The 15878-nt window shown below is 38.0% G+C and overlaps 1 protein-coding gene across 1 annotated transcript in view; it reads left to right on the top strand.

The window, feature by feature from the left end:
- Nucleotides 1-1272: 1272 nt before the first annotated feature.
- Nucleotides 1273-15878, top strand: part of LOC128665121 (neuronal acetylcholine receptor subunit alpha-3-like) — a 42382-nt gene continuing 27776 nt past the window's right edge. The window contains exons 1-2 of the mRNA XM_053719866.1: nt 1273-1308; nt 11035-11079. Of these exons, the coding sequence (XP_053575841.1) occupies nt 1288-1308; nt 11035-11079 (66 nt within the window). The 5' untranslated portion in view covers nt 1273-1287. The remainder of the gene's footprint in view (nt 1309-11034; nt 11080-15878) is intronic.

Below are 15878 nucleotides of genomic sequence, written 5' to 3'. Positions count from 1 at the left end.
ACCTATTTACCCCAAGCTCACTCACGGCCAAACAATGTTCAATATGAGAAAACTTGTAGGAGCACCATGGTCAGGGTTAAAACATAAACTTTATTAGGAAATCTCCAGGGTGTATAAACCCTGAGGGTAAAAAACAGTACAATCTGTGCAATATCAGACAAAAATAAGTGGCTGACCGGTTTTGGCTGCTGCCTTACTCCTAGCCTAGATGCAGGCTAGGAGTAAGACAGCAGCCGAAACCGGTCAGACACTTATCTTTGTCTAATATTGCAAAGATTGAACTGCTTTTTACCCTCAGGGTTTATACACCCTGGAGATTTCCTAATAAAATTTATGTTTTAACCCTGACCATGGTGCTCATATCTTTGAACCCTTATAGCTTTTTTTCTGCAATTTACATTTAGTGTAACTGTACTTTCAATGTATTTTTGATGTGTTTTGTAACACATTTTAGTTTTGCATAGAATTGCACTCATTCACATTTACTTTCAACTTGTAATATGAGCCTTACTTCCGATGCACGCAAACAGCTGCAATAGACCCGATATTGCTTGTACAAACAGTGCACTACTTGTAATCTGGCCCCTAATATTTTAATATATTGGATTTATATCTGGCATATATTTTTATTGTTGTGACTTATTTAGTTTGGTCGCTTATTAATTAATTAGTACACTGGATACCACAATACAGAATCATATCATGAAAAACAATAAATAAATATATATATATATATATATATATATATATATATATATATATATATATATATATATATATATATACACACAAAATGCACAGAGAAATAAAATTGACATGTTATAGTAACATCAACATGTACATAAATTGCTGCATTAGAATGTTTGTTTAGCAATCTTGGATGCCAACATTTCCTTTCTAGTATTGTAAACATTTCCAGTAATAATTAATAAAAGCACAAGTGATTACTGCTACACTTCACATACTGCACTCAAAGCCAAATAGAAGCTGCTTAAAAATGTGCTTGCGGTTACACTTACCAGAACAAGCAGTCAATCGTTAGAATGTGCAACTACAAAGTGATCATTTCTAAATCTGCAGTTGATTGCAATCTTTGATACCTGCACTCTGTATGTTTAAACATTTTTTTTATTTAATGAAATTTGAATTCAGTTATTTTTCTTTTCAGCGTCTGTTTGCTCAAATGTAGAACACAAACTCTATAAAGATTTATTTACCAGCTACAATCCGTACATCCGACCTGTGGAAAATGTGTCTGACCCAGTCATTGTCCAATTTGAAGTGTCAATGTCCCAGCTTGTTAAAGTGGTGAGAACTTCTCTATTTTCATAAATTCCCTATGGCAGTGTATAGGTAGAAAACCTTTATCCAAACTGCTTCGGACCAGGAAAAGTTTGGATTTTGGAATATTTGCACCCGTAAAATCGGACAGTTTGGAGAGGGGATGGAACCAAGTGTTAACAACAATATCGTATGTCATTTAGGCAATATTAACATGTCATAATACAACTTATACATGAAACCTAAAGGTAGTTTTATATAATTTTTAATACTTTTGTATACATAGTACCCTCAGAAAGATAGTACAGTACTATAATCACAAAGATAATATTTGTTGTTTTAAATAAATATAGACTATTTGTATTTTAGAACACAAAAAACAACCAAAGACCCAGACAGAGAAGATTGTGATTTACAGCCAGGGAAAAACTGTAATTTTTGATAATTTTATTCTGGATTTCAGAATAATTTTGGATTTTGGAATTCTGGATTAGGAGATTTTTACCTGTACTACAAATACACTTCAGCCTTGGGCCATCATAAAGAGAGTCAAGACTGAATCATATAGTATCATATTTGCACACCGACACAGAATATAGAAATAAATCATGACATAATGATCTATTGCATTTTCAGTGTCCAAGGAAGTGATGTGTAGCTATTGTTATCTTAAATAATTAGCCCACTAGTATATAGTATATACTATAACTAACAGAAAATGAAACTCCTTGAGATTGCAATATACAATTTCAAGTTATGTGTAATAAAAAAAATTGCAATATGCTATCATTATTTATTTTGTCCACTTTTTTCTAATTTAATGATTGTTGATTTTAAAAATCACATCAAAACTGGTAGTGCATACTCCAGACCTCACAAGCCTTACCCTGCAATATTCTACACAGTGACTGTTTAATCACTGCAGTAGTTCATTTTAAAGTATTTCTAACTTGCCTCAGCTAAAAAGATAAGAGGCCTTTAAAATATTAAGGCCCGATAATCAAAAGTGCCACGAGGCAGTGAGATATTCACAAGGGATCAGTCGAGATGTTGAGAAAGCAGGCAAAATATTCCAAGCAGCTGATATCAGTGTTTAAAGGCAGCATCACAGAGAGATAGTTTACTATACATTGCAATGGGTGGCAATGCTGGCAATATATTCCAAGCAGCATCACCACCTACATTGACCATGTAAAGTAAAGGATGCCTTTGACATATATCACACAACCAAATAAACGTACAACAGCCTACAACCATTAATAAAGGGGTTAGGATGCACTGGGGATGAGACAGTGAATTTTCTTGTGATTCTCAACCCCCCCATCTGCATTTTTCAGCATCAGAATGGTATGTTATTTACGTTCCCCTGCAAATTCTCTTAGTGATCTTTCCCACCTCCTGTCCTGTCTTCATACCCCCCTTTTCTCCAAAATATCAATGTACAATTATATAATATTGTTCAGTGCTGCTTCAGACCTGAGAAAGAGAGAAATCTCTCAAAAGTTTGTCTTTTACTATGTAATATTAGTCCAATAAAAAAGGTATTACTGCATACTGCAATACACTTGTTGTTTTTTTTATATACGGCTACTACAGTCTTCTTATCTATTTATATCCTAATTTAAAAACATAATTTATGTAAGAACTTACCTGACAAATTCATTTCTTTCATATTGGCAAGAGTCCATGAGCTAGTGACGTATGGGATAGCAAATACCCAAGATGTGTAACTCCACGCAAGATTCACTAGAGAGGGAGGGATAAAAATAAACAACAGCCATATGCTGAACAATTAATCCACAACCCAAAATATAAGTTATTCTCATGAAGAAAAGAAAAACTTAAAACAACAGCAGAAGAATCAAACTGAAACAACTGCCTGAAGAACGTTTCTACCAAAAGCTGCTTCTGAAGAAGCAAAAATATGAAAATGGTAGAATTAAGTAAATGTATGTAAATAAGACCAAATTGCCGCTTGCAAATTTGAACAACTGAAGCTTCATTCTTAAAAGTCCACGAAGTGGCGACTGATCTAGTAGAATGAGCTGAAATTCTCTGAAGTGGGGATTAACCCGACTCCAATAAGCTTGAAGAATCAAAAAGCTTTAATCAACAAACCAAGGAAATAGCAGAAGTTTTTCTGACCTTTCCTAGGACCAGAAAATATAACAAATAGACTTGAAGTCTTTGCTTAGTAGCTTAAATATAATATTTCAAAGCTCTCACCACATCCAAAGAATGAAAAGATCTTTTCCAAAGAATTCTTAGGATTAGGACACAAGGAAGGACCAACAATTTCTCTACTAATGTTGTTAGAATTCCCAACCTTAGGAAAAAATAGAAATGAAGTCCGCAAAACCGCCTTATCCTGATGAAAAATCAGAAAAGGAGATTCACAAGAAAAAGTAGATAGCTCAGAAACTCTTCTAGCAGAAGAGATGACCAAAAGGAACAATACTTTCCAAGAAAGTAGTAAAATGTCCAAAGAATGCATAGGCTTAATATGGAGGAGCTTGTAAAGCCTTCAAAACCAAATTAAAACTCCAAGGAGGAGAGATTGATTTTATGACAGGCTTAAATACAAGCTAAAGCCTGTACAAAAACAGTAAATATCAGGAAGTTTAGCAATCTTTCTGTGAATGAAACAGAAAGAGCAGAGATTTGTCCCTTCAAGGAACTTGCAGACAAAACCTTATCCAAACCATCCTGAAGAAACTGAAAAATTCTTGCAACTCTAAAAGAATGCCAAGAGAATTTATTAAAAGAATACCATAAAATGTAGGTCTTCCAAAGTCAATAATAAATCTTTCTAGAGATAGATTTATGAGCTTGTAACATAGTATTAATCACTGAGTTAGAGAAACCTCTAAGACTTAGCACTAAACGTTCAATTTCCATACCTTCAAATTTAATGATTTGTGATCCTGATGGAAAAACGGACCTTGAGACAGTAGGTTCGGCCTTAACGGAAGTGGCCAAGGTTGGCAACTGGACATCCAAACAAGATCCACATACCAAAACCTGTGGGACCATGCTGGAGCCACCAGCAACACAAACGATTGTTCCATGATGATTCCGGAAATCACTCTTGGAGGAAGAACTAGAGGCGGGAAAATATAAGCAGGTTAATAACACTAAGGAAGTGTCAGCGCACCCACCGCTTCCGCCTGAAAATCCCTGAACCTGGACAGGCATCTGAGAAGTCTCTTGTTTAAATGAGAGGCCATCAGATCTATCTGTGGCAGACCCCATATCTTGAACAATCTGAGAAAACACATCTGGATAGAGGAAACCACTCCCCAGGATGTAAAGTCTGACGGCTGAGATAATCCGCCTCCCAATGTCTATATCTGGGATATGCACCGCAGAAATTAGACAGGAGCTGGGTTCCGTCCAAGCAAGTATCCGAGATACTTCTTCATAGCTTGTGGACTGTGAGTCCAACCCTGCTGATTGACAAATGTCACTGTATGTGATATTGTCTGTTTGAAAATAAATTAACAGTTCTCTCTTCAACAAAGGCCAAAACTGAAGAGCTCTGCGAATAGCACGGAGATCTAAAAAATTGATTGGTAATCTCGCCTCTTGAGATTTCCAAAAACCCCTTGTGCTGTCAGAGATCCCCAAACAGCTCCCCAACCTGAAAGACTTGCATCTGAAGAGATCATAGTTCAGGTTAGCTGAACAAAAGAAGCCCCTTAAACTAAACACTGGTGATTTACCACCACGTCAGAGAGTGTCAAATATTGGGATTTAAGGATATTAATTGAGATATCTTAATATAATCCCTGCACCATGGATTGCAGCAAACAAAGCTGGAGAGGTCTCATGTGAGAACGAGCAAAGGGAAATGCATCCAATGCAGTCATGAGACCTAAATTTTCCATGCATATAACCACTGAAGGAAATGACTGAGACTGAAGGTGCCGACAGACTGTAACCACTTTCAAACGTCTCTTGTCTGTTAGAGACAGAGTCATGGACACTGAATCTATCTGGAAACCTAAAAAAGGTGACCCTTAGTCTGAGGAATCAAGAAACTCTTTGGTAAATTGATCCTCCAACCATGTTTCCGAAGAAACAACACTGGTTGATTATTGTGAGATTCTGCAGAATGGAGGACTGAGCTAGTACCAATATCATCCAAATAAGGAAACACCACAATACCCTGCTCTCTGGTTTCCATAAAGCAAGGCACCAAAAACTTTCTTTAAAAAAAGATTCTTTGAGTGGCTGCTAATCCAAAAATGGAAAAGCAATGAATTGGTAACTCTTGTCAAGAAAAGAGAATCTCAGGAACTGATAATGATCTGAATAAATCAGAATATAAAGGTATACATCCTGCAATTCAATATGGACCTAAAATGTCCTTGCTGAATAAAAGGCAGAATAGTCCTTAAAGACACCATTTGAAAATTGGTATTCTTACATAATGATCCAGAATGGTCTGAATGAAATTTCATTCAGAATTGGTCTGAATGAAATTTCCTTCTTTGAGACAAAGAATAGATTTGAATAAAAAAAAACAGACCTTGTCCCTGAAAAGGAACTGGCAAGACTACCCCTGAAACTCCAGGTCTGAAACACACTTCAGGAAAGCCTGAGCTTTAACTGGATTTGCTGGGATACGTGAGAGAAAAACATCTTCTCACAGGAGGATTTATTCAGAATCCTATTCGAAGCCCCTGAGAGACAATACTCTGAAACATTTGATTTAGACCGAATTATACAAAATTTTCTTGAAAAAAAACCTTAATCTGCCCCCTACCAGTTGAGCAGGAATGAGAGTCGCACCTTCATGCGGACTTAGGGGCTGGCTTTTTGGTTTCTTAAATGGGTTGGATTTATTCCATTTAAAGAAGGTTTCCAAATGGAAACAGATTCCATAAGGAAGGATTAGGTTTTTGTTCCTTATTGAAAAAAAAGAACGAAAACAATTTAGAAGCTTAATATTTACCTTTAGGTCTCTTATTACCTTGGGAAGAAGAAATAGCAATCTAGACATAAAAAGTCACAACAACAATCCAAGATTTAAGCTTCAACTCTTGTATCTAAGAATAGCTATAGACATAGACCTTAACATCAAAAAATGGCATCAGAACTGATTAGTATGTTGCAGAAAGCAAACAATACTAAATAAATCAGAATCCAATTCTTGTTGCGCTAAATCTCCAACAAAAAAAGTTGATGCAGCTGCAACATCAGCCAAAGAAAATGCAGGCCTGAGATGACCTGAATATAAATAAGTTTTCCTTAGATAAGATTCAAGTCTCCTATCTAAAAGAACTTAAGTACTATCTTCCATAGGAATAGAGGTACATTCAGCAAGTAGAAATAGCCCCAACAAGTTGAGGATCTTTTCCCAAAACTCTATAGAAATTGCTGGTAAAAAGATACAATTTTTTTAAAACCTTGAAGAAGGAATAAAATAAGTACCATGCTAATTCCATTCCTTAGAAATCATAAGAGAAATAGCATCAGGAACGGAAAAAAACCTCTGGAGCAATCACAGAAGGTTTAAAAAACAGAATTTACTAGTTCTAATATCAAGAGCACTAGTTTCCATGATATCCAAAATAATTAACACCTTTTTTAACAAAGAACGAAAATACTTCATTTTAAATAAATAAGTAGATTTGTTAGTGTCAATATCTGAGGAAAGATCTGCTAAATGAGATACATACATACATTGTCGGTCATTTAAAATTTCATCAACCTTATGAGAAGTTTTAAAAGACCTTTATAATAATTAGAAGGCAGAATAGCAGACAAAAGCCTTCTGAATAGAATCAGAAACAAATTCTTAAAATTTCATAGATATAACATGTACATTAAAGGTTGAAGGAACAACAACAGTAAATGTACTATAAACTGATGGATACAATATCTGCATGTAAAAAGTTTATCATACAATGACATTCGGAAATATAATGCACTTAGCTTTAGTAGTACCTACATCATGCAGCAAAGTTCCAACAGATACTTCTGAGGAAGGATCAGATTGAGACATCTTGCAAAATGTAAAATAAAAAACAACATATAAAGCAAAATTTGTCAATTTCCTTAAATGACAGTTTCAGGAATGGGAAAAAAATGCAAATAGCATAGACCTCTGACATAGAAAAAGGCAAGCGGCAAAAGCAATGGGGCAAATAAATATTGAAAAAAATTTAGCGCCAAGTATGACGCACAACGTAACTGAATTTTTTTTTGCTGCAAACCATGTCCGGAAATGACACACTCGCGTCACTAACGACGCAACCCTGTGTGAACTTCTGCGTCAATTACGACACCGGAAATGACGAACTTGCGTCAACGGACGTGCCTTTCGCGCCAAAAAATTCTCGCGCCAAGAATGACGCTATAAAGTGTAGCATTTGGAGCCTAAGTCAGCCCGCAATTTGAAACAAAGTAGTCAATTGAAAAAAAGACTAAACCCCAGGTAAGAAAAATATTTCTTAATATTAACTTTCCAAATATAAAACTGACAGTCTGCAAAAAGGAAATACATGAACCTGACTCATGACAAATATAAGTACAATACATATATTTAGAACTTTATATAAATGTATAAAGTGCCAAACCATAGCTGAGGTGTCTTAAGTAATAAAAAACATACTTACCAAAAGACACCCATCCACATATAGCAGATAGCCAAACCAGAACTGAAACAGTTATCAGTAGAGGTAACGGTATATGAGAGTATATCGTCGATCTGAAAAGGGAGGTAGGAGATGAATCTCTACAACCGATAACAGAGAACCTATGAAATAGACCCCCGTTAGGGAAATCATCATATTCAATAAGTGATACTCCCTTCACGTCCCTCTGAGATTCGCTGTACTCTGAGAGGAATCGGGCTTCAACAATGCTGAGAAGCGCATATCAACGTAGAAATCTTAGCACAAACTTACTTCACCACCTCCATAGGAGGCAAAGTTTGTAAAACTGAATTGTGGGTGTGGCGAGGGGTGTATTTATAGGCATTTTGAGGTTTGGGAAACTTTGCCCCTCCTGGTAGGATTGTATATCCCATACGTCACTAGCTCATGGACTCTTGTCAATTACATGAAAGAAACATAGTTTAAGACTTTATGAAGAACACTATTTTTTCTTTTTTATGAATGCACATTCGGCTTAGTGCTTCTTTGGGTTAGCCCTCAAGCAAAAGACATATAATAGATGAGAGATTTAGCACAGCCACTGTTTCCAACCTCCAGATGAGCGCAAAGATGACGCTTTTGTTCAAACAGTAACATTTTACTTTCAACTTGTAAAATGGAGGTAAAAATAGGAGCCTTTTGGATTATGATATAAGCGCACAATAGCAAGACTATTTTTATGCTCCACTTCTAATCTAGGCCAAGTTCTTAACTGTCCCTTTAGTAAATTTATTGCATATATTTTAGACCCCCAAACCAGTTCTCAAGGCTCCCAAACAAGTCAGGAATACCCCTGGGTTTAGGAGGCTCAATAATAATGATTGAACCACTGGAGATATTTTGTTTGCAGTCATTGTAGGTTCTATAGTGTTATATTCATGGAGATCACCAGGCTCGTTGATACATCAGAGAAAGAGATGGCTATCTGTGTCTCGGAATGTTATTAAAACATCAACATATTTACACACTTGCCTTTATAGAACTGATCATGATAAAATGTGTATATGTTAAACAATAGTAGTTTCCTAATTATTATTATTTGTATTTAAATAAACCACAACTAAAGTAAAACAATACTAAAAATTAGTATAATTTTATTTTTTCTTCCTTAACTTGTTGTTTGTAAAATGATATACTGTATATGTATTATGTCTAGTGAAATGAGAGGATTCTTGACACACAAAAAAATACTCACCACCCTTAACTATCTAAACTAATCTAAATACAACCTCAGTCCCATTCCACTTTGCAAGAAGAACTCTTTGAAAGGTTTTTCACAGCACTTTAAGCATGTGACCTTCAAATCCATACAAAACATGGTTTTCTTTACACTGTGTAAACTCCTGGTACATAGAATGGAGTGAGGGGAGTCACACTTGTAGTTGAGACTGGATAATTAAGTGGGGAAATGAGTAGAGCCCAACAAGTGAGGCCAATGTGAGAGAGAAGAGTAACCGTGTCCAACCTTTTGTTAATGGTAATTCAGCTAGAGGGAAAGTGGTTGGGACTCAGACTGTGGCATGAGATGGGCCAGTGCAAGAGATAGGAGAGAGTGGTTCCCATCTTGTGAGGCAGACGTAGCCAGTGTGTGATGGTGAGAGAGCCAGTGAAGGAGATAGTTGGTGGATTTATCCAGTATTTACTCCCCAACAAGCATGTGTCAGTAAGTCCATAAGCCTGTAATCTAGGTCTTTATGAGTTGTGTTTTTGTACGCAACATATAGGGAACATACTGGTTCTGCGTCTAAAAGTCTGCACCAATCACTCACATATGACCAGATTACCACGTAACGTAACACAAGTTACACCCCAGTATTATATCACATTAGGGATATATTCATTTTATTAGTGGGTGTACAAACATGCTGGATATTCTCTTGATTATATTAGGAATAAGTATTTACCATTTTACAAGTATGGTTACATATTATTTATTTGTTGTTTTTTTCTGGATTAATCTCCATGGTGTATATTAACCCTTCTGAATCAGTTACCTCCACCCAAGATCCTGAACTCCTCCTTTCCCCACTATTATAATACCCAAGTATTGACACTATTATCCCTGCTCAAATCTATCCTGCACTTTAGTTGCAATTTTAATGTCAATTGCCAGTTTTTATCCGTGACCCAATAAAAGTTATGTTTTATTATTTTGATGTGTCTTTCTGTTCCTTAAGGCATTTGTAGCTGCACATATTATCCCATATTTGTTTGTTTAGTGTATTCTGTCTACTGGATTCTTTATCCACTAAACAGTTAGAAACCTGTGACTAACACTGCACCCAATGTGGCTCAGCTCTAGCATTCAAATACTTAAAGGGGCATGAAACTCAATTTTTTTTCTTTCGCGATTTAGAAAGAGCATGTCATTTTAAACAACTTTCTAATTTACTTCTATTATGTCATTTGCTTCATTCTCTTGATATCACTTGCTGAAAAGCATATCTATATATGCTCAGTAGCTGCTGATTGGTTGCTGCACATAGAGGCCTTGTGTGATTGGCTCACACATGTGCATTGCTATTTCTTCAACAAAGGATATCTAAAGAATTGAGCAAATTAGATAATAGAAGTAAATTGGAAAGTTGTTTAAAATTACATGCCCTATCTGAATCATGAAAGTTTCATTTCGACTAGACTGCCCCTTTAATTTGTGGACTGACAAACTGCTACCGTTCTCCTTTTACAAACCTTCTGATGTCCACTACCTATACTACTTTCAATTTGCAGCCTCTCTTTCTCGCACTATTATATATATTTATAGGATCACATCTTAAAATGCTTTAAACCTGCTCAATATATTTCTAAATCAGGCCCGTTGTCTTGCCTTCTCATCCCTAACCCTAAAACACAGTCATTTCCATAATAATGAGACTTATGTCAGCTTAAGTTGTTGCACCGCCTCGACTGTAAGATCCATCTAGAGCAGGGTCATTGACTTCTTTTTCAATTGGTTGTTTTTGTCTTTATAATGTATTAACAATGTAAGATAATACTATCAATATTACTAACACTAATACTACTAATAAGTTTTATAACAAAACAACATTAATATATCTAACAATTGCATTAATATCTTTCATTTCCTCAGGATGAAGTTAATCAGATTATGGCAACCAATCTATGGTTGAAACATGTAAGTAACTGCAAGCACATATTCAATATACAATTCAATGTATTATGATGATTATTTTAATTCTATTGGTTTGAAATCATCATCAATATGCTAAAGAGCAGGTTATGTGAAGGTAACTAGGGATAATGATAAATTATCTGTGCCAGTTCTTTCCCTATATCTGTTTTAGTGTTAGATATTCTCTCTCTAATTCAATTTTTAAATGGACATTTAGATAGAGCATGCAATTTCTGAATCATGAATCAAAACAAATCAGTTTTTTTTCAAACAACTCAAAAGTGAAAAATAATTTACTAACCTTGTATGCATTACCTTAACAAAATGCACAGATAATTCTAAGTAAGTGCAATGAACCGTACAGAAACTTCAATAAAATGAATACACATAATCTAATTTATATCCCATGCATTACAGAGGTACATACTCTATTCAATTGTGCACTATGGAACTCTCGCTCTGTATGCAACAAACTTACCTCTATCCATGACATGTTCATCTCCCACTCCCTTAACCTCTTGGCCCTCACAGAACCTCTCTCTCTTCCTCAGACTCAGCCTCCCATGCTACTCCCTCTCTTGAGGGGCTGCACTTCAGACATACACACAGGCCTGGCAACAAGCAAGGTGGTGGTGTTGGCATCCTTCAAAGCCTATACAATTAGTTTATTGGTCCAAGTTGCTGCTTTTTATCCCCCCCCCCCCTCCCCGGGTCATCCACTCTTTTCCTTGACCACTTCACCTCATGGCTACCTTAATTCCTCTCCTGTGACTCACCTGCCCTCATTCTAGGGGACTTCAATTTTACCATTGACAACTCTAGCGCTCCTGGAGTTTCAAAACTCCTGGAGCTCACTTCATCATTTGGCCTCTCACAGTGGATGAATTCCCCCACTCACAAAGATGGTCATTCAATTCATCTAATCTTCAGCCACCACTGTGCTGTGTCTCAGTTTACTAACTATCCATTTCAACTCTCTGTCCACCATCTCTTGAAAAACACTGACTGCACACCCACCACCTAACCCTTCAAATAGACTCCATAGAAATTTACACACCATAAACACAGAACTACTCTCTCACACTCTAAACCCCCTCCTCCCTGTAATATCCTCCCTTCCCTGTTCTGAGGAAAGTATCCCTCTCTATAATTCCATTTTGACCTCTGCCCTTTATAAAATAGCCTCCACTTTCATAGCTCACACCTTACAGAAGCACCCCAACAATGACACACAAATTTGACATGCTACTTGCAAAAATGCACCTGCATTGTAGAACGGCATTGGAGGAAATCTCACTCGTCTGCTGATTTCTTGCATTGCAAATGTATGCTGTGCTCCTACTCCTCTGCCCTCAACTTCTCCAACTTTCATTCCTAAACTTCTTTTCTCAATGGTTAATACCCTCCTGGGCCCTCTCCCATTACAACTTCTCTCATAGCACATGACTTTTCAATTCATTTCAAAACTAAAATTGACTCCATCCGACATAAAATAATCTTTTACCACAACAACAATATCTACTCCTCATAAATCACTGCAAACTTTCATACTCAGCCTACCAAAAAACTCAGCACTTTCACTCCTGTTGCAGAGGCAGGGGTTTCTGCTCTTCTTTCATCTTTCCATCTTACTACTTGTCCCCTTGATTCTATTCCCTCACAACTGCTACCTTGCTTTTTCCCTACTCCTACTCCTACACCCATCCTCAGATACATATTCAACCTTAAATCTGGTACATTTTTATCATCCCTTAAACATGCTCTAATTACACCTATTCTTAAAGAAAAAACATCACTCAATCCAGCATCCCCTTGCAATTATTGCCCAATCTCTCTTCTTTCCCTTGCCTCTAAACTTCTCTCATCTAACCATCTTCTCAACTCTGTGCAATCTAGCTTTCGACCCTGCAATCTACCGACACCGGCATCACAAGGTGAAAAATGGGCTGCTTTTTGCCAGGAAAGGTCGCTACTAACTTTCTAATTCCTTTAGACCACTTAGCAGCTTTTGACACTGTTGACTATCCGTTGCTGCTCCAGACCTTTTAATCCATGGGTATTGGTGACACAGCTCTACTGTGTCTCTCTTCCTCCCTTTCTAACCATACCTTCAGTGTATTCTTCCCTCGCTCTTCCTCATCCCCTCTACCTCTCTCTGCTGGGGTACCACAAGGCTCAGTTCTAAGTCTCCTTTTCTCAGTCTACACATCATCTCACATCAGGTTCTTTAATCAAGTCCTGTGGTTTCAGTACCATCTTGCTGATGACACTTAAATCTAGCTTTCCACAGATATTTCCTCCTACCTGCATATCTAATATCTCATCTTGGATGGCTTATCACTACCTAAAGCTGAACCTATCTAAAACTGAACTCCTTCTCTCTCTACCAATCTCCCCCAGTCCCTAAATCTTATTTACTGTGGGCAACTCTCTCATCACCGCTAGCCATTCGGCCTGATGCCTTGGGGGTCAGACTTGACTCAGAATTTTATTTTGCTCTCCAAATAAAGTTCTTAGCTTAATCTTGCCACTTCCACCTTAAAATTATCTCTTAAATTCCTCACTTCCTCACTCTATCCACTCCCTTATCATTTCTCATCTTGACTACTGCAATTCTGTCTTCTGCGGTCTCCCAAGCTACCGCCTGTCCTCACTGCAATCCATCTTGAATGCCTCTGCCAGGCTTATTTTCCTTAAACGGACAGTCAAGCCAAAAAAAAACTTTCATGTTTCAAATAGGGCATGTAATTTTAAACTTTCCAATTTACTTTTATCACCAATTTTGCTTTGTTCTCTTGGTATTCTTAGTTGAAAGCTAAACCTAGGAGGTTCATATGCTAATTTCTTATACCTTGAAGGCCGCCTCTAATTTAAATGCATTTTTATCGTTTTTTACCACTAGAGGGCATTAGTTCACGTGTTTCATATAGATAACATTGAGCTCATGCACGTGAATTTACCATGGAGACAGCTCTGATTGGCTAAAATGCAAGTCTGTCAAAAAAACTGAAATAAGGGGACAGTCTGCTGAGGCTTAGATACAAGGTAATTACAGAGGTAAAACGTGTATAATTATAACTGTGTTAGTTATGCAAAACTGGGGAATTGGTAATTAGGGGATTATCTATCTTTTAAAACAACAAAAATTCTGGTGTTGACTGTCCCTTTAAGCATTACTCCACATCTGCACCTCTTTTGCCAACATCTCCATTGGCTTCTCTTAGCTTTAAGAATACAATTTAAAAGTTTGACCTTAACATACAAAGCCCTAACCAACACTGCACCCTCTTATATGTATGCCCTTGTCTGCAAATTGTCAGGATAGGTTAAGTCCAGAGTTAGACCCAAATGCTAAAATGAAGTTAGAATAACACTCTAGCACTGTGAGTATATTCCAGGACCTGACCCTGCGACAGCTGCAATAGTATACTCACAGAAATTAACTGGAAGATGGCACAGCAGGGTCAGGAGAAGAACTTCAAGTAGTTAGGGTAAACCAAAAGAGTAATCCATCAAGCAATAACCGGTAACAAGGAATCAGGCAGGCAGGGGTTAACCAGAAGGATTTGTCAAACAAGCAAAGTCCAGCAATGAGTAATCAGGCAGTTTGGGGTTAAACAGTAGAATGGTCTAGCAAGCAAAGTTCCAGCAGCGTGAAATCAGGCAGTTTGGGGTTAAACAGTAGAATGGTCAAACAAGCAAAGTTCCAGCAGCATGTAATCAGGCAGTATGGGGTTAAACAGTAGAATGGTCAAACAAGCAAAGTTCCAGCAGCGTGAAATCAGGCAGTTTGGGGTTAAACAGTAGAATGGTCAAACAAGCAAAGTTCCAGCAGCGTGTAATCAGGCAGTATGGGGTTAAACAGTAGAATGGTCAAACAAGCAAAGTTCAGCAACGTATAATCCAGGCAGTATGAGGTTAAACAGAAAAATGTCCAAACAAGCAATAGTCCAGATAACAGGAATCAGGCAGGAAGGGTTAAGCGGGTTAGGAGTTAAACAAGCCAGCAATTCTTGATTCAAACAAGTAATCCAAAAGTTACTTACAAGCAGGAATAGAACAAACAGGCCCCGAGGTGAGGAGACGCCGGAATAAGAAGGCCCAATGACGTCAGCAGAAGGGGCCGAGGGGAACAGGGTTGCATAGCAACCAAGAAAGCGCTACCGCGCTGTCAAAGAGAAAAGGAAGCGATCAGCAGCTGAGCTGAGCGATCGCGACACAAATATTCCCCAAATCCCACATCCACTCTGCCCAATACCTACTTCTCTACTTATCTCTTATTACTTCCTCACACTCTTGTCTCCTTACCTCGCTCAGTTAGACTTTCCACTTGTCTCAAAAACTTCCAGTGTTCCTTAACCCCTTAACGACCAAGGACGTGCAGGGTACGTCCTCAAAAAAAAGGCAGTTAACGCCTGAGGACGTACCCTGCACGTCCTCGGTGTGGAAAGCAGCTGGAAGCGATCCTGCTCGCTTCCAGCTGCTTTCCGGTTATTGCAGTGATGCCTCGATATGGAGGCATCCTGCAATAACCCTGCATGGCCATCCGATGCAGAGAGAGCCACTCTGTGGCCCTCTCTGCACCGGACATCGATGGCCGGTATCGTTGGTGGGTGGGAGCTGACTTGGGAGGCGGGTGGGCGGCCATCGATGGGCCGTGTAAGGTGGAGGGGGGCGGGATCGGGGCCGGAGCTGACGGGGGCGCGCACGGGTGCGCGCGCATGCACAGAGGGTGGCGGGCGGGCGCGTGCACGGGGCGGGAGCGGGTGGGAACCGCTATACTACAGAAAATGAGATTGTAA

This window comes from Bombina bombina, chromosome 6 (assembly GCF_027579735.1).
Source record: "Bombina bombina isolate aBomBom1 chromosome 6, aBomBom1.pri, whole genome shotgun sequence".
In the NCBI taxonomy this organism is placed as follows: domain Eukaryota; kingdom Metazoa; phylum Chordata; class Amphibia; order Anura; family Bombinatoridae; genus Bombina; species Bombina bombina.
Note: the sequence above shows the minus strand (reverse complement) of the source record. Positions and strands in the feature narration are given on the sequence as shown.